Source organism: Acomys russatus, chromosome 5 (assembly GCF_903995435.1).
Source record: "Acomys russatus chromosome 5, mAcoRus1.1, whole genome shotgun sequence".
Lineage (NCBI taxonomy): Eukaryota > Metazoa > Chordata > Mammalia > Rodentia > Muridae > Acomys > Acomys russatus.
Window position 1 is genome coordinate 58,501,775 of NC_067141.1, and position 24,718 is coordinate 58,526,492.

The following is a 24,718-nucleotide window of genomic DNA, read 5'->3' on the forward strand; positions in this document are numbered from 1 at the left end:
GAGTAAGTATGCCCATTAGATAGTCACATTGAATTCTAAATTCGTCCATTCATAAGCTGTGAAACTCATCACCTTTAGAAAAAAAAAACAATGATCTTCATAGTTGAGCTATATTATAGTGAAAGATAAAAGCTTTCTTTAGCTAAGAACTTAATGTATGTTTTCTGATTCAAGATGTGTGACTTATAGGCATGTTTTGTTATTTTAGCTCTATAGTGGCCAAATATAGGCTTACATTATTGAATAAAACATGTCTAAATATTTAATATAGCATAGAAATATTTTATGCATGCATGACTATGGTGGTGCATAAATATATTTCTAGACATTGGGACAATGTAGCAGAATTGTCAGTTTGAAGACCAATTAAATTATATAGTAAGACTTTGTTAAAAAATAAATATATTTCATAGAATATATAAATAGTCATAAGTCATAAATTCCTACCTGGTTACTAGCCTGAGAGTGTAAATGTTGAGGGGTCTTCCTGTATCTTAAAATCAATCTATTATGTCTCAAGAATAGCTGCACATTAGGAGCATGCTTGTTTACTTTTACTAACAATATTTGGACACCAATCAGTATGGTTACACCAGAAATTCCACTGGGCACTCTGTAAAGAAGGACAAGGGTAAAGAATATCTTATTTTTGTCACTATTAAAGGGACAAAGTCTACTTAAGAGAAAGAGAGCTTGTCTGCTTGATTAGTTAATGATTCTCAAAGAGGAATATGTTTATTCAGCAGGTAGTGTTATAAAAGCTCCATTCTTCCTGGTCACAGCTGTGTCACTCAGAAGGGTCTCCATGGATCCAGTTGTGGTCCTAGTGCTCAGTCTGTCCTGTTTGCTTCTCATCTCACTCTGGAGACAGAGCTCAGGGAGAAAGAAGCTCCCCCCGGGCCCCACTTCTCTCCCAATTATTGGCAATTTCCTCCAGATAGATGTGAAGAATATCAGCCAATCCTTAACCAAGGTAAGTATTGTTTGTACTCCTCCAACACCTTGGTAAAAGAGATAAGTAGAAAATTGCTTTAAATGAAAACCTAGTATCAGAGGCAATATTGTTATAAATAATTATAAAGTCAAAACTCCCTCAAAGCATGGTGTGCCTTCTGTCTTTTACAGCTGGCACTCATCAGGTATTTAGCAATGAGCAAAGTTTCAGGGTGAAGAACATTTAGGTTATCACATTAAAAACAAAAAAGAAAAAATTCCAGGAAACTGCAACTGAATATATATTATCTTTCCCATTTATTTTTGGTTGCAGACCAAGAGTGATAATATTTTATTCAATAAGTCAGGTAGAATTTTAGACAAATGTGTTTACTGATGTTAGCTATTTGATGCTGGACTCTAGAGAACTAACAGATGCCTAATTTAACCAAGTACAAATGGACCCAGAATAACACAAAAATGCAAGAAAGAAGCAAAGCTTTTAGCAAATTTGGTGATATTCATATCCATTTTTAATTTATGCAAAACCTATGTCTTGTGCTTCGAATGCTGCCATATAACTATTATACTGGGAAATACTGGTTACCCATGGTTTAGCTTCGGTGGTGCCCACTCACTGTGTTTAACATAGCAGTATGCCAAGTCTGGACTGTCCAATAGAATTATTTGTGATGACTTAAAATGTATATTTCAAGTGTTAAATGGGTCTAGCTTTGCTGTTTTTTTCCTGCATCATTTCATCTACTCATTGGTCTACTTATCTATTTCATGTGAATATCAGATTGTTCATATCACTGTAGATCTATAGTGTTATTTGAGGTCAGGTATTGTTATAACCACCAACAGTAACTTTACTCCTTAGAAGGAGTTCCTTGACTATTCTTGGTCCTTCATGTTCCCCTCGGAAGTCCTCTATTACTTGGCGTTCTCGTGGCTGGTGTCCTTTGATAGTTTTTATGTGAAAATTCATTGTAACCTTTGTGTAATAAATGCCTGATCTCTAAGCCATTACATGGTTCACTGTAGTGATTAATATCTGATAATCACCATAATGTGATATAAATGGGCTTCAGAACCATTTGCTGCTGAATTTGCCTGAAGAAAACATTAAAATACAGTGATCATACCAGTGTGAATGAGACTTACACTATGAAGATTAAGGTGTTTTTTTGGGGGGGTAGTATTTACATTTTCTTTCCTATTTCCAGTTATCAAAATCCTATGGCCCCGTGTTCACTCTGTACTTGGGCTCACAGCCCACTGTTGTGCTGCATGGGTATGAAGCAGTGAAGGAAGCTCTGATTGATCATGGGGATGAGTTTTCTGGAAGGGGACACTTCCCATTGGCTGAAAGAATTATTAAAGGCCGTGGTAAGTAAGTTTGCATGCCCATGCTAGTGATGCACAGTGTTTACGGAGAGAGAAAAGATAGAATGGAGGAGCTAACTTCCTCCTTTGGTACAGTATGACCTTTTAATGACTTCCCCCCATCCGATCTCTCATTGGAACCTGGCGTCTAGTTCTAGTGTCTTCACATTTCTTTAGGAATTGTTTTTAGCAATGGAAGCATATGGAAAGAGACAAGGCGCTTCACACTCATGACCCTGCGGAATTTGGGAATGGGGAAAAGGAATATTGAGGACCGTGTTCAAGAGGAAGCACAGTGCCTTGTGGAGGAACTGAGGAAAACCAATGGTGAGTGCAGATTTATACATTTACATCTTAGTCTAGGTATATAAGTAGGTACATAAGTTGTGTTGAACAGTCCTATGTAAATTTTTGTCTTTAATCAGAAATAATAATATAGGTTTTATGTTAATTCTTCGCTATGTTGCAAAACTATGCATTCCCATTAGCACAAATGTAGTTTCCCATTGTGGATTATTTCACCAGAGAATAAATGCTATTGATAATGGTAACAGAGGCTATATGCTTTACATTTTCTTGAACTACATATGCTTGCTCAAATTCACTGAGAAGTGCAGAGATAATTCTAGGCCTATGGTTACCATTATGGTTATCAATGATGCAATTTATGGTTTTCATTTTTTAGCTGAGGATAATCAATTTTTATTCCTGCTTTGGATGATATCAAAATTGTATTGTTATTTATTTTATTTTATTTTATTTTTTATTTTATTTTTTATTTTATTTTATTTATTTTATTTTTTTTTATTAATTTATTCTTGTTACATCTCAATGTTTATCCCAGCCCTTGTATCCTCCCATTCCTCCCCCCCCCCATTTTCCCATTATTGCCCTCCCCTATGACTGTTCCTGAGGGGGATTACGTCCCCCTATATATTCTCATAGGGTATCAAGTCTCTTCTTGGCTACTTGCTGTCCTTCCTCTGAGTGCCACCAGGTCTCCCCCTCCAGGGGACATGGTCAAATGTGAGGCACCATTTTAAAGAGTCATTACAACTTTGAGAATCTTGTACAAAATTGTCTTTTGATCATGATCATCCCCCACTTTCTTGTCTACAAAACTTTATGTTTTCTCTTTATTTCATGTCCACAAAAATCCAATTAATGTTTGACATATATGTTTTGAGCAAAACTTTACTAGTGCTTTAAGAGTATATTTACTTGTTTTTAAATATGTTTTAATTAAAAAATATGTTTTAATTAAATTAGAATTATATGAGTAATCTCCTTTCCTCCTATTCTTTCCCAGAAGTCTTCTATTGTCTATTTTCCACACATTTCCCACTCTCATGTTGTTAGCCTCTTTTTCTTTGGTTATTACTATCTACATGTATGTACATGCAGACTTAAATGCAACCTCTCTTTTTAGATTATTTATTTATTATTACATATACAGTGTTCTGCCTCCATGTACACCTGCAGGCCAGAAGAGGGCATCATATCACATTATAGATGATTGTGAGTCATTGTGTGGTTTCTGGGAATTGAACTCAGGACCTCTGGAGGAGCAGTCAGTGTCCTTAACCTCTGAGCCATCTCTCCAGCCCAAAAAACAACCTCTCGAGTTGTCTTTCTTGTTGGATGTGGTATATTATTTCAGGGATGACCACTCTGCACTTGGAAAATCAATCAGTGGGCTTATCATTTGGATAGGATCATTCTTCTTACTTCAGCAGTCATTAGTTCCCTATCTACAGGTATGTCTCTGAGAAATTTCCCTTTCCACATTAGCACACCTACAGATTCTATCATTTTTCCAGTCTCCTTTTGCAGACATTTCTAGGAGAGATTTTTCCACATTAGATTTCTTGGTGTCCTGGTTCTTACAATCTGTCTGTCTCTTCTCCTCCTCTTCCATATGTTCTCTGAGCCTTAGATACAGCAGGCTACCTAGAAGAGACTTGATACCTTATGAGCATATACAGGGGGAGGTAATCCCCCTCAGGAACAGTCATAGGGGAGGGGAATAATGGGAAAATGGGGGGGGGGGAGGGAAGAATGGGAGGATACAAGGGATGGAATAAACATTGAGATGTAACAAGAATAAATTAATAAAAAAATGTAGATAAGATATAGTTTAAAATTTATAAAGAATCTTTACCTGTTAACCAAAGCAAAATATCTTTTTTTTTGTATATTTAACAGTATTTTCTATTTTTTATAAATCTTCAGGCTCACCATGTGATCCCACCTTCATCCTGGGCTGTGCCCCCTGCAATGTCATCTGCTCCATTATTTTCCAGAATCGTTTTGATTATAACGATAAGGATTTTCTAACATTAATGGAGAAAGTAAATGAAAATGTCAGGATTCTGAGCTCCCCCTGGTTGCAGGTGAAGCCTAGTTCCTTTCCTTCTGAGAACACACTTGCGGTCTTTCATTGTTACAGGTCAATAAAATATGGATAAAAAGTGAGGTGACCAGACACCACAGTTGTGACTAATGTATGATAAAAATAATATCTGGAAGGGAGATCTAAGCCCTTTGCTATACAAACAGCAAAACTGAAGGGCAAGTGTCAGGTTGTCATAAGCCTGTTAGTTTCTTATTTATTGATTTTTCCATCGATGTCCACAGAACTGTTTGTATATAGTACTGTGTTTTCATCTAGAAGCATGTACAGCCACTCACAGAATATTCTTCTATGCAATGTTCTTGTCCTTTTTTCAAATATTAAACCCATTCTCATCATATTACTAGTCAATAATACCTTATTTTAGAAAGAATATTCTCTTAGAGAAGAGAGATTATTACTGATAATTAAATCTGCCAGGAAGCACTGAGTAGTTTCAAAAGTCTGATATTTTTAGCAGAATCCTAGTGACAGGGTGACAGGTAGAAATGGGAATGTGGGTGGTTTAACACTGTGTGAATCAGAAACCTCCTCACACAGTTGTCCCAGTCTGGACTGGCATCTCCTGAATTCTGCATGAAAGGTGACTGGGTGATCATAGAGAAACATGTAGGGACCAGGGTGGACATTTGCATTTAGTGCCTCTAGGAGCGCTGCCCACTTCTGAATATTCATTCCATGTCAGAGGTGGTTTACAGGAGTTAAATATGCGTATGCTGCCTGTTTGCTGTAAATCAAGTCACCCAACTGTCTCTACTTCTGCTATCATCTACAAACTGTAAATGACAATATTTTACATCACATCATATTTCAAACTTGTAGGGAAGAAATTGTATAAGCCTTCAATTAATTGAAATAGATATGCTTTTTACTAAAAAGGATTCACAAATGTGGAAACTTGATTATTGTCTTTAATCATTTGGGCAGGAACAGCTCCCTCAAACCTCTCTACTATCTCTTAAAATTACTACATGCACGAAGTAAAACATATCTTCTCCATGATGGACACTATATTTTATCCATGTCTAAAACTATAAACCTGAGTTGGTCTTGGCATATATTACAGATATGTGCATTTCTTCACATCTGTTCATTTAAAAAGTTTTTTGGCATGTCTGGAGAGATGATTCAGTGGTTAAGAGTGTGTGTGTATCTTCCAAAGATCTGAGTTCAAGCTTCCACACCATGTCAGATAGCTTCCAACCACTAGCTTCAGAGGAGCTGACAACTCTGGCCTCCAAAAGTACTCACACATATATGACATACAGGTATGTTTACACACACACACACACACACACACACACACACACACACACACGTGCATGTACACACACCCAAACACAAGTATACACACAGACATACACATATTGAGACATACACACACACCGACCACTAAAACTAAAATAATACAGCTTAACAAAATAAATAATTTGTCTCATTTTGTAGGTCTGTGGTAATTTCCCTTTACTCCTTGACTACTGTCCAGGAAGTCATCACAAAGTAGCAAAAAATGTTGATTATTTGAAAAGTTACCTGCAGGAGAAAATAAAAGATCACCAGGAATCACTTGATGTTTCAAACCCTCGTGACTTTATTGATTATTACCTGATTAAGCAGAAACAGGTAAAGTGTTAATATAAAATTATTTTGTTGTTCAAGTATATTGTGGTTTGCTGAACACTGGAATGTTTGTCAAAGACGTTTCAAGTGAGTATCATTTGCAAAAACAGTTATAGTAATTGTTATGTGTTGGAATGCATCATAAGGATCTGACAGCATCAAAGGAATTTATTCCTTGGATCACATTGTCTCCAGTGTTGCTGAGAAGAAAAACAACACAGTGACAGCTAATATGTGAAATTTTCTTTTTAATTTTTAAAATTTGTTCAGGTTACATACCAATTTGTAGCCCCTTCCCTTGTCAGGCATCTTTGTACTACCCTCCCTCTTTCATGCCCCTCTGCTCCCCTAGCCCTCAGAAAGGGGGAGCCTTTCTCTCCTATCATCTGACCTCAGCCTATAAAGTCTCATCTAGACTGCCTGTATCCTCTTCCTCTGTGGCCTGGCAAGGTTGCCACCCCAGGGGGAAGTGATTAACAATTGGGCACCAGAGTCCATGTCAGAGGTAGCTTCTACTCCCCATAATATGGAACCCACAAGGAGGTTGTGTTGCCTATATACTACATCTGAGCAGAGGGTCTAGAGCGTCAACATGCATGGTCCTTGGTTAGTGAGTGGTAGTTAGTTGCCTCCCTTGCTCTCCTTGTGTAGCTCCTGTCCCCTCAAGTTTCTTCGATCCCACAACTCTTCCATAGGACTCCCTGTGCTCCATCCCAAAGTTTGGCTGTTAGTCTCAGCATCTGTTCCATCCTCTGCTGGGTTGAGCCTTTCAGAGGACCTCTGTGATAGGCCCCTGTCACGTTCCTTCTCTTCAACAGCTTCTGGTGTGTCGTCTATTTGCTTTTCTGAGTGAGAATTAAGCATAGTCCTTAGGGTGTTATTTTGCCTTTTTATTTCTGTGTATTGTAGTGTGGTTACCCTATATTATGTGGATAAAATCTGCTTATAAGTGAATATATAACATGTGTGTCTTTCTGGGTCTGGATTAAGTCACTTAAGATGATCATTTCTAGTTCTATCCATTGGCCTGCAAATTTCAAGATTTTCTTGTTTTTAATAGCTGGGTAGTATTTTTTCGTGTAAATGTGCCACAGTTTGTTTATTTATTCTTCAGCTGAGGGACATCTAGGTTGTTTCCAGATTCTGGCTATTACAAATAAAGCTTCTACATGGGTCCCTTTTATTAATTGTTGATATAAGAGTCTGAGCTGTTGATGTTCTGTTCATGAAGTTGTCTCCTGCGCCAGTGAGCCTAAGCCTCTTTCCCCCTTTTTCTTTTAAAAGATTTAGTGTGTCTGGTTTTATGTTGAGGTCTTGAATCTACTTGGGATTTAGTTATGTGATACATAACACTCTATTTGCATTTTTCTACACATAGCTATCCAGTTAGACCAGCATCATTTGGTGGAGTTGTTATCTTTTTTTCCATTGTATGGTCTTAGATCCTTTGTCAAAACTCAAATGTGCATAGGGAAAATTCTTATAATATAATTTGAACATAGTCACTCCACCAACCACCCCCCAAATTCATCACCCTTGTGTCATTCCTTCTTACCAAACTTTGAGATGTTTATTCTCCTTTCCCTATGAGTCCATTTTCTGTTGCTCACCTGCCTCAGTAGTGGCACCTGCTCTGACATGGGAGCATCCTACTAGAGGTTACATCATTGAAGAAAATTCACCCTTTCCCTTCCAGGAACTAGCAAATGCCAATATCTCCTCAGCTAGTGGTGGGACTTCATATCTACTTTGTCTGCATTGTGCTGGTTTTTTTTCTGGTGAAGTTTACACAGTTTTTGTGCATGGTGTCATAATCACAGTAAATTCATATGTTCATCTGTCACAATGTGTCCAGTAAACATTGGTCACTTCTGGCTTTTGTAATATTTCTTTTCACTCTTCCAGAAAGGCCCTTAAGCCTTGTGTGTGTGTGTGTGTGGGGGGGGTGCTATGATTTAGGGGTAACTATGCAACAGTTCTTTATTCTCTGCACATTAGTGTCCCTGTATTTTTTCTTCTTTTTAAAAATTTATTTATTTATTAATTCATTCATATTACATCTCAATTGTTATCTCATTCCTTGTATCCTCCCTTTCCCCCCTCCCTCCTACTTTCACCCTATTCCCCTCCCCTATAACTGTGACTGAGGGGGACCTCTTCCCCCTGTATATGATCACAGGGTATCAAGTCTCTTCTTGGTAGGCTGTTATCCTTCCCCTGAGAGTCACCAGGCCTCCCCATGAAGGGGACATGTTCAAATATGGGGCACCAGAGTTTATGTGAAAGTCAGTCCCCACACTTCACTCATCTGTAGAGAATTTCCTGTCCCTTTGCTAGATCTGGGTAGGGGTTCAATGTTTCCTACATGTATTGTCCTTGGTTGGTACCATAGTTTGTGCAAAACCATTGGGCCCAGATCTGCCCATCATTATGTTCTACTTGTAGGTTTCTAGGACCCTCTGGATCCTTCTATTTCCCCATTCTCCCATACTTATCTCACCTAAGTCTCAAAAGGATGTCCTCACATCTATTCCACTTTCCTGGTAGGTGAAGACTTTCATGGGACTGTCCCTTGGGCCAGTGTCTAGTTATAAGTGAGTATATACCACTTGCTTCTTTCTGCTTCTGGGTTAAGTCACTCAGTATGATAATTTCTAGTTCAATTAATTTGTTCACAAATTTCAGGAATTCCTCATTTTTAATAGCTGAATAGTATTCCATAGTGTAAGTGTACCACAGTTTCTTTATTCATTCTTCTACTGAGGGTGTCCCTGTATTTATTACTGTCTCCTGCACTGAGAAGATTTTCTGATGAAAAGTAAGAGATGTTTTGATGCATGAGTAAAGTAGTAAGTCATTAGGAGTCATTTTGACACTGTATTCATTCATTCCTTAGACTAATAGATTTGGCTATGTACTCTTTTTCCCTTGAGGAGTAGAAGGTGTGGGTCCTCATGAAGGGAGCCCTAGATCCAATCAGAAAGCAAGGTTTCTCCCATGACATTAGTGCCACTATTGCACAAGTAGGCATTGCTTATCAGGCCAGTCATTGTTGTGGCTTGTGGGCTCACAGCTGGAAGAGAGAATAAAATTTTTCCCTAGTAACACACATAGGACATTGTAGTACTACAAATACTATCCAATAGGGGTGAACCTTCCTGGTGAGTAGCAGCTTGATTTCTTCATGCTCCTGGATTCAAATACATCGTGTCATCAGAATAGGATTTTGCTGATGAGTTCTGGAGTGTAATGAAGACTATTGGCATCTAGGTGACTCTATTTTCCAACAAATTAAAAAAGAAGTAATCTTTTTTCTGGTATTGGACATGTATATGTATATAATGTATGTGATATGTATATTTATAGGTATTTTTAAAGCTTCTATATGACTAGTTTCCCTTAAGTTTTTTTTTAAGACCTTCAGTGTAACTTTTCTCTCCTTATTACATTACACTCTCAGTCTCACAATTCATTTGGGTCTTTTTTCTTTGCTTATTTTGTCGAAAGATTTGCCCATCTTGTTAACATTTAGAAAATTTCTACTGCTTGGTTTGGATGAAACCTTACAGTAAAGGTGAGCTAAAGGCTACAACTGAAAGATGAGAATTCTAATAATGAGACAACCAGCAATGATATGATGCAGTTACTGTCCTCCCTTGCCAAAAAATTCTGGCTTCTCAGAATGGACATTACTAGAATTTCTGCTGTTGGGCCCTGCTAGAAGGTTGAAGTCTGTCATTTCCAGATAGCATCTGGGCTGTGTACAAGATTGATGGCCCCTATCTTAGTTGAGTCTTTCTTTGTCTGATCTGGGGGACTCTAGATCCCCTAACGAGTGTCACACAGGCTTCACAGAAGAGTAGAGGAATGACCCTTTACTGATAAGAAACCTATTCAGCAAATACCTGAGGATTCTTGTAGATACCTACCCTATGCTACTAAAATACGTTGGTGACTTTGGTTTCAAGTAATGACCTCTTAACTGTACCCGAAGCTTCTCTCCTACCCATAGGATAATTAAGTGCTGACTTTTTTTCTTATGATAGGACTGTTTTGTTACATGTAGATTAAATATCCTTTGTACCTCTAACCCCAGCCAATCTGACACTTTCACCCTCAAACCTCTCCCAACTGCCCAAGGTTTCTAAATCTTTGATTCATGAATAAAGGTTGGCTTGCTCTCTCACTCCATTACTCCACCACGACCATCTGAGATTCATTAATTCTGGGGAAGAATTGCAGCTGGACACCTGAGGCTTGGGTAGCAGTGGCAAAGCTGCCTTGGCAGTGGCTGGAGCCAACTCTGTCTCTGTGAAATAGGTGCTGACTGCCATCGAAGCACCCACTGCACACCTGAGTCTCACTGGATCTGACTTCTGGCTAATCTAGGGTGTCTGCCTGAATTTTCTTCCGTGCTTAATCATGGCAACTTAACAAAGGGCTCTAACACTTTGGTCTCATCACAGGCTTTTGGAACTCCCAAGTTACTACTGCCATCTGATACCATCAATTATTTTGAAAGTGCTAAATGTAACCCCCCGTGGAAATCTCATTCCTCCCTTCCTCATGAGACTGGGACTTCACCTAATTCAGGGCTCTCACCCTGAGCACTCTAAGCTGCTCATGAAAGAAACAGGATCTTTGATCTTGAGGTCTCTGATCATGTCCAGAAGCAAACAGTGCATAGACTGGCTCACTGGACACAGAACTCAGGCCATCCTCAGACAATGAACAACATGCTATTGTGGTCAGAATTATCCTGTTATTTTTTGTTGGTTTTTGCTTGTTTGCTTCTATTTCATTATTTTAAGCACTGACTTTTATCATTACTTCCTTTCTAACGTTTTTGCATGTTGTTTGTTCTTGTTTTTCCAAGGCCTTTATGTTTACTATTAAATAGTTAATATGTGAATGCTTCAATTTTTTGATACGGATCTTAGTTCTATAAAATATCTTCATGAACTTTTATTCATTGTGGCTCACAGATTTTCTTTTTAAAATTTTTATTTATTTATTTATTTTTTATTCATATTACATCTCAATTGTTAGCCCTTCCCTTGTATCTTCCTATTCCTTCCTCCCTCCCTCTTCCCCCCTTCTCCCCTCCCCTATGTCTGTGATTGAGGGAGACCTCCTCACCCTATATATGCTCTTAGAGTATCGAGTCTCTTCTTGGTAACTTGCTATCCTTCCTCTGAGTGCCGCCAGGCCTCCCCATCCAGGGGACAGGCTCACAGATTTTAATATATTGTGCTTTCACTTTCTTTCAAGTTTAGAATGTTTTAATTTACTTTATTTTTCCCTTGACCCAGTTTTCATTCGTCAGTGTGCTGTTTAACTTTCATGAATTTGTGTTCTTCCTGTCATTTATATCATTATTAATGACTATATTTATTTTTTATAATCAGATAATATGTAGGATATCATTTCAAAAATTTAAAAATTCATTGAGATTTACTCTGTGTCCTATTATGTGGTTAATTCTACGGAAGGTTCCATGGACTTCTGAGCAGAAAGTAAATTCTTTTGTGCTTGGATAAAAGGTTCTGTAGATGTTTGTTAAGTCTATTTGATTTATGATTTCATTTAGCTCCATAGTTTCTTTATTCAGTTTTTGTCTGGATGACCTATCTACTGATGGAAGTGGGCCACTTAACTTAGTTGTTGTCACTTATGTTAGGTTAACTCTGTGATTTTATATCTAATAGTGTTTGTTTTATGAGACAGGTTGCCCATGTGCTTGATGCATTGATGTTAGAACCATAATTTCCTCTTGGTGGATTCTTTTTTTTCTTAAAAGAAGATTTATTTGTTTATTAAGTATATAGTGTTTTGCCTGAATGCACGTCTGCATGCTAGAAGAGGGCACTAGATCTCATTATTGATGGTTGTGAGCCACCGTGTGGTTGCTGGGAATTGAACTCAGGACCTTTGGAATAGCAGGCTGTGCTCTTAACCTCTGAGCCATCTCTATAGCCCCTGGATTGTTTCTTTAATGGGTATTACATGTCTTTGTCCATTTCTTCAGATTAGTTTTGCTTTTGAAGTTTGAGGGTGTTCAGACCTTCCCCACAGTTCCACTTGAATTAGAGGATTTTTCCCATTAGAATTTCAGTGCATATGACCATAATTCATTAGATTATTTTGAAGAATATTATTGCCATTTTACTATTATTATGTCTTCCAATTTTCAGACATAAATGGTTTCCCATCCATTTGGATACTCTTTACTTTAAAAAAATATTTTATTAATTTATTTATATTACATCTCAATTGTTAACTCTATTTTATCACTGGTAGCAGTTTTTAAAAAATGTTCTCTTTCTTTCTTTGTCTTTCCTTTCATTCATTCTTTGTGTTTCTTTTCCTTCCTTCCTTCCTTCCTTCTTTCTTTCTTTTTCCGAGGACAGGGTTTCTCTGTGTAGCCTTGGCTGTCCTGAGCTTGCTTTGTAGCCTGTTGAACTCACCGAGATATGCCTGCCTCTTCCTTATAAGCTTGATTAATTTCCTGATCTCATTCCACTTTATGACTTATACTGTATAGAGTCATAACTGGATTTACTTTTTTACTCTTTAACTGAGCTGAAATCATTTATTAGCTTTGATTGGGTCTTTTCCTCTCTTTGGATTCCATATGATTTTCTACATATTGAATCCCATTTTCTTCATAAACACCATTGTATTTTATCCTTTCTAATTTGGGTTCCCTTATTTCATTTATTTGTTTAATTTTTCAGACTAAAATTTCTAGTATTGTGGCAGCTAGTTCAAAGGTTCATGTTCTTAGATTTTATTTCTGTACTAAATTTAGAATAAACTCTTTATAAGTGAGTATATACCATGTAACTCTTTTTGCTTCTGGGTGAACTCACTCATTATGATACTCACTTATATCAAGACACTAGTCCAAGGGGTACGTCCCCATGAAAAATTTAACCTACCAGGAAAGTGGGTCAGAGGGGAGGACATCCTATTGAGACTTTAGGTGTGAGAAGCCTGGGAGAATGAGGAAATAGAAGGATCCAGAGGGTCCTGGAAAACTACAGGCGGGTCTGGGCCCTGGGGTCCTCCTCAAACTATGGCACCAGCCAAGGAAAATATAGGCAGTAAACTTCAAACCCCTACACAGACTAGCAGATGGACAGGACATTCTCCATTGTTAAGTGGAGAAGGAGATCTGACTTTCACACAAACTCTGGTACCCCATATTTGACCATGTCCCTTGGATGGGGACGCCTGGTGATGCCTGGTGGCACTCAGAGGAAGGATAATAAGTCACCAAGAAGAGACTCGATACCCTATGAGCATATATGGGGAGGAGGTCCCCCTATGTCATAGTCATAGAGGAGGGGAATGGGGGGGGGAAGTGGGAGGGAGGGAGGAATGGGAGGATACAAGGGATGGGCTAACAACTGAGATGTAATATGAATAAATTAATAATAAAAATAAAATTAAAAAAGAATAAACTCTTTGGTCTCTTGCAACACATTATACTTTAGAGTTGTTATTTTCCTAGATGTCCTTCCTCATGCCATAGAATTCCCTTCTAGCTATACTTTGCTAAGTATTTATACCATGAAAGTTAGTAGTAAGGTGACAATTTTCAACTTCTTTTCTGTTCCAATTGGAATGATCAGATGGCCTTGCTTCTTTTGTTCCAATACTGTGCTGTATTATGGTGACTGGTTTTCTTTTTAAGTAACCATTGAATTTTGGGATAATTCTCATTTGATCATTGTTTGTAACCCTTAAGTATTTTTCACTGTGCTGCTTTGATATATTTCTGTTATTTATTTATTTATTGGGTTTTGGAAACAGGGTTCCTCTGTGTAGCCTTGGCTGTTCTGGACTCACTTTGTACACAAGGCTAGCCTTGAGGAAGAGGCAGAGATTACCCCTGCTTCTGCCTCTGCCTCTGTGTGCTGGGATTACAGGTGTATGCCACCGTGCCAGGCTGGCTATTCATTTTAAAATTTCTCATATAGTTTTAGATTTTTATCCTTCAAAAAATAAATTCAAATGACCAACACAATTATGGTTGTTGTTGTTTTAAAAACCAGGATAGCACAAATGATTTGATTTTGAGATTCAATGGGACCACAGTAATCGAGGCAATTTTCACAGAAAAAACTATTGGTTACAACATATAATGAACTGGACTCTAATGTAGTAGTGGTCAGAGTGTCAATTATTACAGCCAATGTGGAAAACAATGTCTGTAATATGTCTGAGGTGCTTTAGAATTTCTATTTGCAAGTATATCACAGGAACCAAGCACTTTGCTTCTAAGCTTATATCCAAAAATTTTGGAAACATATTCATGGTTTTTTATTACTGTATCTCTCACAGTAGATGAGATAATTAATCTAGAATGCAGCAATGGATAAATGGATAAGAAATGTGTCACACATGCACAATGATATGTTACTTTTTTAAAAAATAAGAGAAATCTAGTCATTATGTACTAAAGGAATGGACATATTTATCATGAGAGCAAATAAGCTCAAAACAGACCTGTCTCAGTTTAACAGAGAAGCCCCAGAGAGTTAGCGTCAAATGGTTTCCTCTCTTTTCTTCACCATATTGAGAGAACAGCCTTAATTTTGATGGTTGAATCTGCATATCCCAAGATCCAACCTACCACTCATTCTTCATCATGTGGATTTGGTAGGAGAAAATAGATAGTGAATAAAATGCTTCATTCATGTATTTTTAGGGTGTAAAATTACAAAATTATACAAACTTATGTGCAGATAATTACATCAATGCAAGAGTTAGGCTATTAAGAAATTAGAGTGAAATTAAAAATTATAAAAATCTGTCTCATGGTGTCTGCATTGATACATTAATTTCCTCTCTACATTCCAGTATCTTTGTTAGCAACACTATGAAACTTAAACAAGTCACATAAGATTTATTACAAAATATCTTGCAAATAAGTAAAAAACTAGCATGCCAAATTATCTCGACCCCAAGTCTACACAACTTGGTTAACTTTTCAACAGTTAGAGAAACTATTTGGAATGGAAGCTATGAGGTGAGGTTTCACTTTAAATTTTCACTTTCAGTATCAAATATAGAAACTTGTTTACAACTGTAGAGTATTGGTAATGAGATGTGCTGGTAAACAATTTATCATATTACTGCATCAAATTATTCTTAGGCAAACCACAACCAACAATTGGAGTTCACACCTGAAAATCTGGCAGCCACGGTGAATGATCTGTTTGGTGCAGGGACAGAGACAACAAGTACAACACTGAGATATGCTCTCCTGCTCCTGCTGAAGAACCCACATGTCACAGGTGAGGACACAGCTGGTGAGCCACAGTGGTCCTGTGAGATGTTGGAAAGGTGCCACCAATGTCTTGTGTGTTGTTATTCCTAGGGATGTCTCAGTTCTTCACCTCTATGCCAGTCACCAGCTGTAATGAAACACTGTGACTGAGAGAAACAGACTGTGGTTGTAGGAAAAGCTATTAAATGTTTGTCAGTGTCTGAACTCCCTTGGAGGTAACTGTGGCAGGCATGGCAAGCATGCATTGTCCTGAAAATACATATTCTTTTATTCTTAAAGATCAGGCCTTTAGATGAGCTAAAATCTTGAAGGTTCCTTTACTTTTTCTGATGGCATAGAAAAGAAAATACTCCCAGTGAAGCATAAGCTGAAAGCCTAGAATTTACTGAGTCTAGCTGAAATAATGTGCATCCTGAGTAGCTGAAATATAAAGAGTCTCTAGAAACGTGTCTCTGGTGGTGCAGAAAATGTAGATAAAGAAATGTTATCATTTCAGAAGACCAATTCCTTAAACTTCTGTTGAACAAAGGCCCTTTTCAATTGTAACAATAGTGTTTCCTTTTACACTGTACTTTTAAACAGATCCTGTAGCCCAGCATATATGAAACACACCTTCCCTCACATGCCCAACATATACTACATGAAAAAAGTACAAATGTAATCAAAATTAATATTTTTAAGACAGGAGAGGATAACAGTAAATGGTCTAGAAGTGTTCCCCCAAATTACTGACACACATTAGTGTAAGGCTGAAAAAGAAAACTGAGCAGATTGTAAAATAAACACGCACACAGTAAGAAAAACAAGCTGTGGCTCTATATGTATAGACCAGTAAAAACTCTTGTTCAAAAGTAATAAAAGTTTAGGTATGGAACAATATTGTACTCAGGATTCTCCCTTTCCTGAGGTTGCCTTCCTACTGCCTTTCATCACTTAGCTTTCCTCCAGGACCACAGGATTCTTAAGAAAATCTACAAAGCCTTTTTATCTGGGACGTTGATGGTTAACAGGGAATGAGTGATGCGTAGGCATGAAAGGGGGAAAAAGGCAACATTTGAGTCCCTGAATTCTGCATCTCTCATCCCTTTATTTTTCTTTTTCCTTGAATGTGAGCAGAGAGGTCAAGCCTCCAGACAAATTGCCTAATGGTAGCACTCCTAACTTTGCCACCTTAATAGAAAATGCCATGCGGAAGCTTTTCAATTTTATGAGGTTCCGATATGCTATTGTTAATGAAGTGAGGGGTAGGGGGAACTGTTTGTGTGCTTAGCTTGTATTTATTCATATGTAGAGGTAACTGCAACTTTCATGTCCCATATCTGAAAGTCATAAATGTAGTGCATATATGGACATATAAGAAGCTGTCATTTTAATTTGTGGACAAATGGATGGAACTAGAAGTGATCATAGTGAGTGAGTTAACCTAGAAGCAGAAGACTCAAAGGGTATGTACTCACTTATAATTGGCCACTAGCCCAAAAGGCTTGTCCCATGAAAGTCTTCTCTTACCAGGAGATTGGGATAGATGTGAGTAATCCTACTGGGACTCTAGGTAAGAGAAATATAAGAGATGGGGAAATAGAAGGACCCAGAGGGTTCTAGACACCTACAAGAAGAACATCTTGATGGGTGGATCAGAGCCCAGTGGGGTCTGCTCAAACTATAGCACTAACCAAGGACACTATAAGTAGTAAATATCAAACCCCTACTCTGATCTACCCAACGGACAGGACATTCTCCACAGTTATGTGGAGACTCTGACATGAACTGTGGTGCCCCATATTTGACCACCTCCCCTTGGCGGGGCAGGGGGGTACTGGATGGCACTCAAAGAAAGAATAAGCAGGCTACTAAGATGAGACTTGATATCCTCTGACTGTATAATGGGGGAGGAGGTCCCCTTCAGTATAAGACCTAGGGGAGGGGAATAGGGTGAAAGTGGGTGGGAGGAACGGGAGGATACGAGCGATTGGAGAACAATTGAGTTGTAATCTGAGTAAGTTAATTAAATTTAAAAAACAAAGAAAGAAGCAGTAATTTTACAGATGAATATATTTCAGAAACAGTTGAAGAGGTTGAACTTGATCATTATTGGGCTGTGTGAACAAAAAGGAAGAATATTTCCAGTTTCACACATGCAACACACACATACTAATAAGTACACATACCTTGGAATGTGATTGTAAAAATATTATATTTGGATACAGATTTACTATAAGACTTCTGATGACTTTTACCAAGGACTAAAATATGTTGACTAATGATACTCTGTTTTATATGATACTTTTAATTACTTATACTTTATTTGCTGTTATAGCTAGTAAATAATAAGTATATGCTGATCTATTATAATATCTATGTAGAAAGATAGTGACTTAATCCATAACACATCATTTCTATATAAATATATGTATATATATGTTTACCCCTAAACATGAATTCACATTTATAATTGTTTTGGAACACCTACATTGTGCTGTGTATGGCCTGACACTATTATAAACATGTCACTTTTCTCTTATTCCCCCATTTCTCACTGTGATCAACCAGCTAAAGTCCAGGAGGAGATTGACCATGTGGTTGGCAGACACCGCAGCCCCTGCATGCAGGACAGGAGCCACATGCCCTACACGGATGCCATGATTCATGAGGTTCAGAGATTCATCGACCTCCTTCCCACCAGCCTGCCCCATGCCGTGACCTGTGACATGAAATTCAGGAACTATCTCATCCCCAAGGTAAGCTTGTGCCTTTGCTGCACCTCTGTGCTCTTGATGCTCCCAGATTCACAGGGTGGTTCCAGCTCTCCAAGACACACTGAGCTATAGGCTGTTTATGCTGCCTCATGATGTGGAGGGACACTCTAGTGCAGGCACAGACACATCTGGTAATGATAGTTATGAATGTGCTTAGCCTTCTAAATACTGTTTGGCAAAGCTTAGGTATTTCTGTGCAAATGTCTCAATATTTTATCAGTTTTCCTAAAGCCCTTTATGGAATTTTCTATCAATATGAGAAAAAGTCTCCACATTTGAAAGAATTGTTATCTGGAATTTTCAATTCTTCAATAAGGTTATGTCATCCATTCATTTATTGATAATGTTTATTTTTTGTGTTATGCTTCCTCTCAATGTCATTGTTTATTAGTATGTTCCTAGAGTTTTCCTCAGTGGTGAATATCTTTCTGTTATTATTTCTCTAGTGCTTCTGCCACTCTTAAAATTTATTTTTAATTTATATATTCACTTTACACTCCCATCATAGCCTTTCTCTTCTCTCCTCCGGGTCTTTACCTCCTACCCTCTTATTCCTATTCTCTCTCTCCTTGACCTCATAAATGGAGAGCCCCTCTTACCAACCCACCTCCCAGCACATCAAGTGGCATCAGGCCTGAGCTCCTCCTCATCCACTGGGCCAGACAAGGCAGCCTGGTTAAGGTGAAGTGATTGAAAGTGGGCAACAGAGTCCATGTCATAGACAGCACTTGCTCAACTGACTAGGGGACCCACATGAATCTCAAACTGCCCATCGGTTACATGTGCATGTGTAGTGGTCATCATGCTTGCCTAACATTCTTTCAGTATGCTTAATGGAAGCAATTTATGTAGTCATTCTCTTGATCTTATTTTTATCTAAATGTGAATTTTACTGCTTCTAATGACATGTATGTAAACATGTGGAATTTAAAGGTGTTGTGTTCTATGTACTTTTTGTATTCCTGTGTTCTTATTTTCTCTTCAGTGTGATGAAGGGTAGTAATGAGCAGACCTGAATGCAATAGGAGTGAATTTCTGATTAGGATGAAGGACCATAATTTTAATTTCTCCTAGCCACATTTGGTGTTTTAGGAATATACAGTAGTGTTGAGAAGATGAAAAAACTTGGTCTAATTTATTTATGTATATGAGAGATACTTTACCCTGGAGCTAATTATGTATAATCATGACCTAAGAAATTTTATTCACAATTGTCTGTACATTTTTACCCCCAAATTGTTCTATGAACTCACTTTTATGGTTCTATATTTTATTTACTCTCTCATCACTGACTGTACATGTTATAACCAAAAATGTACATTGGATATAATCTGCCATACACCACCCATGTTAAGAAATTTTTGTCCATTCATTTTAGAATTATAAAAATCCCTCAAATGTGTTAGAATTTTGATGCTAAAACTAAACTACATGCTTAAAACTAAGTTGAAAATACTCTCTGTTTTGTCTCTATTTTTACATATTTAAGTTTTGTGGCTACTTAGTGTTACTTTCAAGACAGCAAAACACATTTGATTGAGTACCAGATAGTACAGATGAAAAATGTCAAACGTTTATAGTGACAACTTCATTAAGGAAGCGTTCATTACTCTCTCCTGGGCAATCTTCTACTGTTCACAAGTGAGGGCAAGAAGATGTTGGTAGAGTTCCAGTTACTAACATCATGTGATGATGATGGAACTAAATTTGCCAGGTGCAAATGGGTCTTTCTCTGTAATAACAGGTTTGGTATAAGGTTTAGGATACCAGTCTGCTCTCTTTAGCTAAAGGATACTCCTGAGATAAGACTTTTGTTTCATATGATTGAGGTCTCTGGCTAATAAACCAAACTTGTTAGTGTCCTTAGACCCAACTAAATGATCAATAGTATTAAGGACAAGATAGGAATGACAAATCTCCCCATAGGTTCCTTGGGGTAGAGGCTAGTTGGAGGCACCAGCTACAGTTGTATCAGGTAAAGTTAGAACCTTCATCCCTTTTGTTCTGGCTCATAATATGTCACTTTGGGCTCTAACTGGGTAGAGTATTACATTCTTTTTTTTTTTTTAATGAGAATACCTGTTCTAGAAATAATCATGATTTCATAGCTGGTTTTACCTTCTGAAAAATAAGATAAGTGATTTATTGATCAGACTAGGCCACTGATTTTAATAGAACTAATAAGATATGAAGGAAACAGTGATCTTTGCCGTAATTGGCCTGGTAGATTTCAGACTTTCTAGGATTGTGCTTTTGTTTCATAAACTCAGTAATGTGTAGCGAAGAAGCGGTTACAGGCAACATGTAAACAAATGATTATAAATAAAATACATTCAATGCCTATTGAGACTGGAACTTAATTTTCACATAATACACATGTCATTAATATTCTATTTTGTTTCTAAATATTAAACAGATTTAGTTAGGCTACATCCTTTTTAAAAATTATTTTATATTTTTTTATTTTATTACACATGTATAAGACAAACTACATACAACAGGGAGAACCATGTGGTAATCATGAGAATAATGAGTTCTATACATGTTATATTCATAGTGACTTGGCCATCTGCATTCGTCTTGTTTGAAGCAAGTGTTTTTCATGTCTTGTTGGGTCTAAATTTCTGAATAAGATTCAATATCTATCCTATCTCAACTCTAATAGCTTCACTTCTTTATCTTGATCTAAAACGATCTTGTTCCCTAACTAAGCTTGGTTGTAAAACTATACTATCTTGTCTTCAATGCCCCTCAGAGATTTGAGAAGGAATAAAACTTAAATTACTGAGTGAACCATCAGTGTGGGTTAGCAGCTTCCAAACTGTACAAATTGACTTAAGACAGTTTACTGCCTGACCAGTCACCCAAAACACTTTATAGTGTTTGAGCCTCATCTTCAGCTTTCTGGCCCAATATCTCTGCCAGACTTGTTCGCAGGACAGGAGCTATTGAGGACTTGTTTACCCTGACTTGGCAGAGTGTGGCCATCAACTCTGTAGTTAGGCCACATTCTAATACATGATTCAGAATTGTAAAATCTCTGAAGAGAACATCCCTAGAAAGCTTGATATAATATGAGGTTAGTTTGTGTACTACTTGAAGAGACCTTCCCAGTACTAGTTCCCAGCGATTCTGTGAATCCTCAGAAGTTGTATTCATTCAGCTGCCACCAGATCATGACATCACAATTTACCCTTCTTTTTATTCTGGTTTCTCTGTCTCCTTCCCTTCCTATTCAAACATTTCCTTCTCCCAAATAGTACTCATCCTGCTTCTGACACAAATACATATGTGCATTTCTCTCTCTCTCTCTCTCTCTCTCTCTCTCTCTCTCTCTCTCTCTCTCTCTCTCTCTCTCTCCATATATATTTTCTGTAAATGAGAAATATAAGAATGTTTCTTTCCAAACCTTCCCTATTGTGCTTAATGAATGATCTACTATTCCATTCAAAATACTCAATGGATTATTCCATATGGACAATAGTTTACATGAGATAGATAGAGTCAGGTGTGATAAGCTAGAGCAGCCAATGGTAAGAGAAACATGAGCCTAATCTGAAGGAAAGGGAGAAGAGACTCAGACTTTTTAGTCTAGCATTCATGTGAAATGCCACTGGAAGGCACTTTGGTCACATAACTATGAGCGTCCTCACTGTCCTTCTTGCCCCACACATGCTTTGTGTGTTGTAGTGTCACTGCTTTTCTTTTTACTTAACCCCTTCTATGTAGCACTTTATTGTTTCTTTGTAAATTGGTTTTTCTCTGTGTTTTTTCCCCAGGGAACAACAGTAATAACATCTCTCTCATCAGTGCTGCATGACAGCAAGGAATTCCCCAACCCAGAGATGTTTGACCCTGGCCACTTTCTAGATGAGAATGGAAACTTTAAGAAAAGTGACTACTTCATGCCTTTCTCAACAGGTAATAGAAGCTCATTTCTAGGACACCATTGACAGGAAGATCTGTAGGGACTTACACAGTGGCTCTGAAATAGCTGGTGGATTTGCAGTTTGTTTAGACTGAGGATCATGACTCAGTGTTCATGCACTGTCCCTGATAAAAAAGAGGCTTCCTCTCTGTCAGGCCATGAAAGTGAGGCTTTTGCTTTTCTATCCACTGTTTGAAGTAGAAGCAAAACTACAGGGCATTTGTGCTGTTCCCTTAGACATCACAGAGACACTAACAATACCTTCCTAGAAAGCAAACATCATTTACACGCTACACTCTGGTGGAAATGAAGACACCAGAAATTAAATTCATGTGGCTTTTGCTGTGTCACTCACCTCGATTCTCATGGAGGCAATTATGAATCTCAAAAAAATAAAGAAAATTACCAAAGAGCCTCAGCTGTAGTTGGCAAACACATAACTGATCAATATTTCTTAAGTTGCAGTTGGACTAAGGCAATAAGAAAGACTCCACAATCTCTGAGTTATTGGGGAGAATTCAGCACATTCCACATTTGAACCTTATATATTAGTGCTAAATGGAACAATGTTCAAATAAATGACTTACTAACTGCCTCAAAGGGCATGGGTAATGGAGAATTATAAAGAGAAAACATATCATTAAAAGACGGTCATGAACCATTAGATCTGGACATTTATATACTGTTCACAGTACCAGAAACTTTAATAGCCTCATGAGATGATAGAGACCATGTGTTTGTGGGAGGATGTCCTGCAGTGATCACTGAAAATCCTGCTTCTCACCATTTAGTTGAGGGAAATGGATTCTGAGTCCACACTTGCAGTGTGTATGCTTTTTTGGATATGCAGCTTCTTTCCTTGTTTTTTGTAATTTTGATAATGAACATAGAGGCCTCCTACTTCAGTCTCCCAGGTAGTCACATTACCAAGTTCAGATAATAATATCTCACTAAAAAGTATTTTTGAAGAATGTATTTCTTAAGACGATTTTTAAGTTGGAACACAAATTTATTCCACCTTCATCTAATGCCTAATTAGTTGTCCTTTCACCCAGCCATACATCTAACTGCCTACCCAATAACTATCCTTTCCTTTATAGCTATTCTGTCAGCTGTAAGTACAGCAATTCTCACATTTATGCATAATACATAATAATCTCCTTTGACTTTTTTTCCCCTAGGAAAACGTATTTGTGCAGGAGAGGGCCTGGCTCGCATGGAGCTGTTTCTATTCCTGACCACCATTTTGCAGAACTTTAAACTGAAATCGTTGATTCACCCAAAAAACATCGATATGACCCCAGTGGCGAATGGATTTGTCTCTATCCCTCCTCCTTACCAGCTCTGCTTCATTCCTTTCTAAAGGGATCATAATTTCTGGCCCCAGCTGTGTTGTTTTCTGCAGTCTTTTCCAGGTCTTCATTCACTTTTTTCTCTATCAGGGACATTGTGTCCGTCTTCCCTTCTCACACAACCTCATTTTCTCATGACCTGGGAAACACTTATCAAGCATTTTGCAGTTTATGAAGTCACTGCACAAATGTCGTAGTATTTTCTATCCAATATAATAATTTTATATCCCTTGTACTTATGGGTTTCATTTCCTTTGTTCAAATAAAGCTTTACTTTAAAATAGTAATTGTTGTAAGATCAGTCATGGTCTATATTCTTCTCCATGTTTTCAGTAGTAAATATACTTGCTTTGTGTCTTTCCATTTAATTTGATGTTGCCTATTGGCTTACTGTATATAACTGTATATAGCCTTTATTATGTTTAGGTATATGCCTTGTATTCCCGATCTCCAAAACTTTAAACATGAAATGGTGTTGGATTTTGTCAAATGCTTTTTCTGCATCTAAGGAGATGATCATGTGGTTTTTTTTTCAGTTTGTTTATATGGTGGATTACATTGATGGATATCTGTACATTAAACCATCCCTACATGACAGAAATGAAGCCTACCTGGTCATGGTGAATGATATATTTGATATGTTCTTGAATTTGTTTTGCGAGTATTTTATTGAGTATTTTTGCATCAATGTTCATAAGAGAAATTGGTCTGAAGTTTTCTTTTTTTTTTGTTGAATCTTGTGGGGCTTAGGTATCAATGTGACTACGGGCTCATAGCATTAATTTGGTGAAGTTTCATCCATTTCTATCTTTTGGAGTAGCTTGTAGAGTATTGGTATTAGCTCTTCTTTTGAAGGTCTGGTAGAATTCTGTGCTGAAACCACCTGGCCCTGGGCTTTTTTTTGGTTGGCAGACTATCAATGATTGCTTCTATTTCTATAAGAGAAATAGGACTATTTAATTTGTTTATCTGATCTTGATTCAATTTTGGCAAGTTGAATCGATCAAAAAAATTGTCAGTTTCCCTTAA

At 37.6% G+C, this 24,718-nt stretch overlaps 1 protein-coding gene across 1 annotated transcript; it reads left to right on the plus strand.

Moving 5' to 3' along the window:
• The first annotated feature begins 761 nt into the window (after positions 1 to 761).
• On the plus strand, positions 762 to 23,700 carry LOC127189884 (cytochrome P450 2C29). The gene is made up of 9 exons (XM_051146952.1): positions 762 to 973; positions 2,163 to 2,325; positions 2,500 to 2,649; positions 4,555 to 4,715; positions 6,182 to 6,358; positions 15,519 to 15,660; positions 18,204 to 18,391; positions 22,189 to 22,330; positions 23,519 to 23,700. The coding sequence occupies exons 1-9, from the start codon at positions 806 to 808 to the stop codon at positions 23,698 to 23,700; spliced, it is 1,473 nt and encodes a 490-aa protein (XP_051002909.1). The 5' UTR covers positions 762 to 805.
• The last annotated feature ends 1,018 nt before the right edge of the window (positions 23,701 to 24,718 follow it).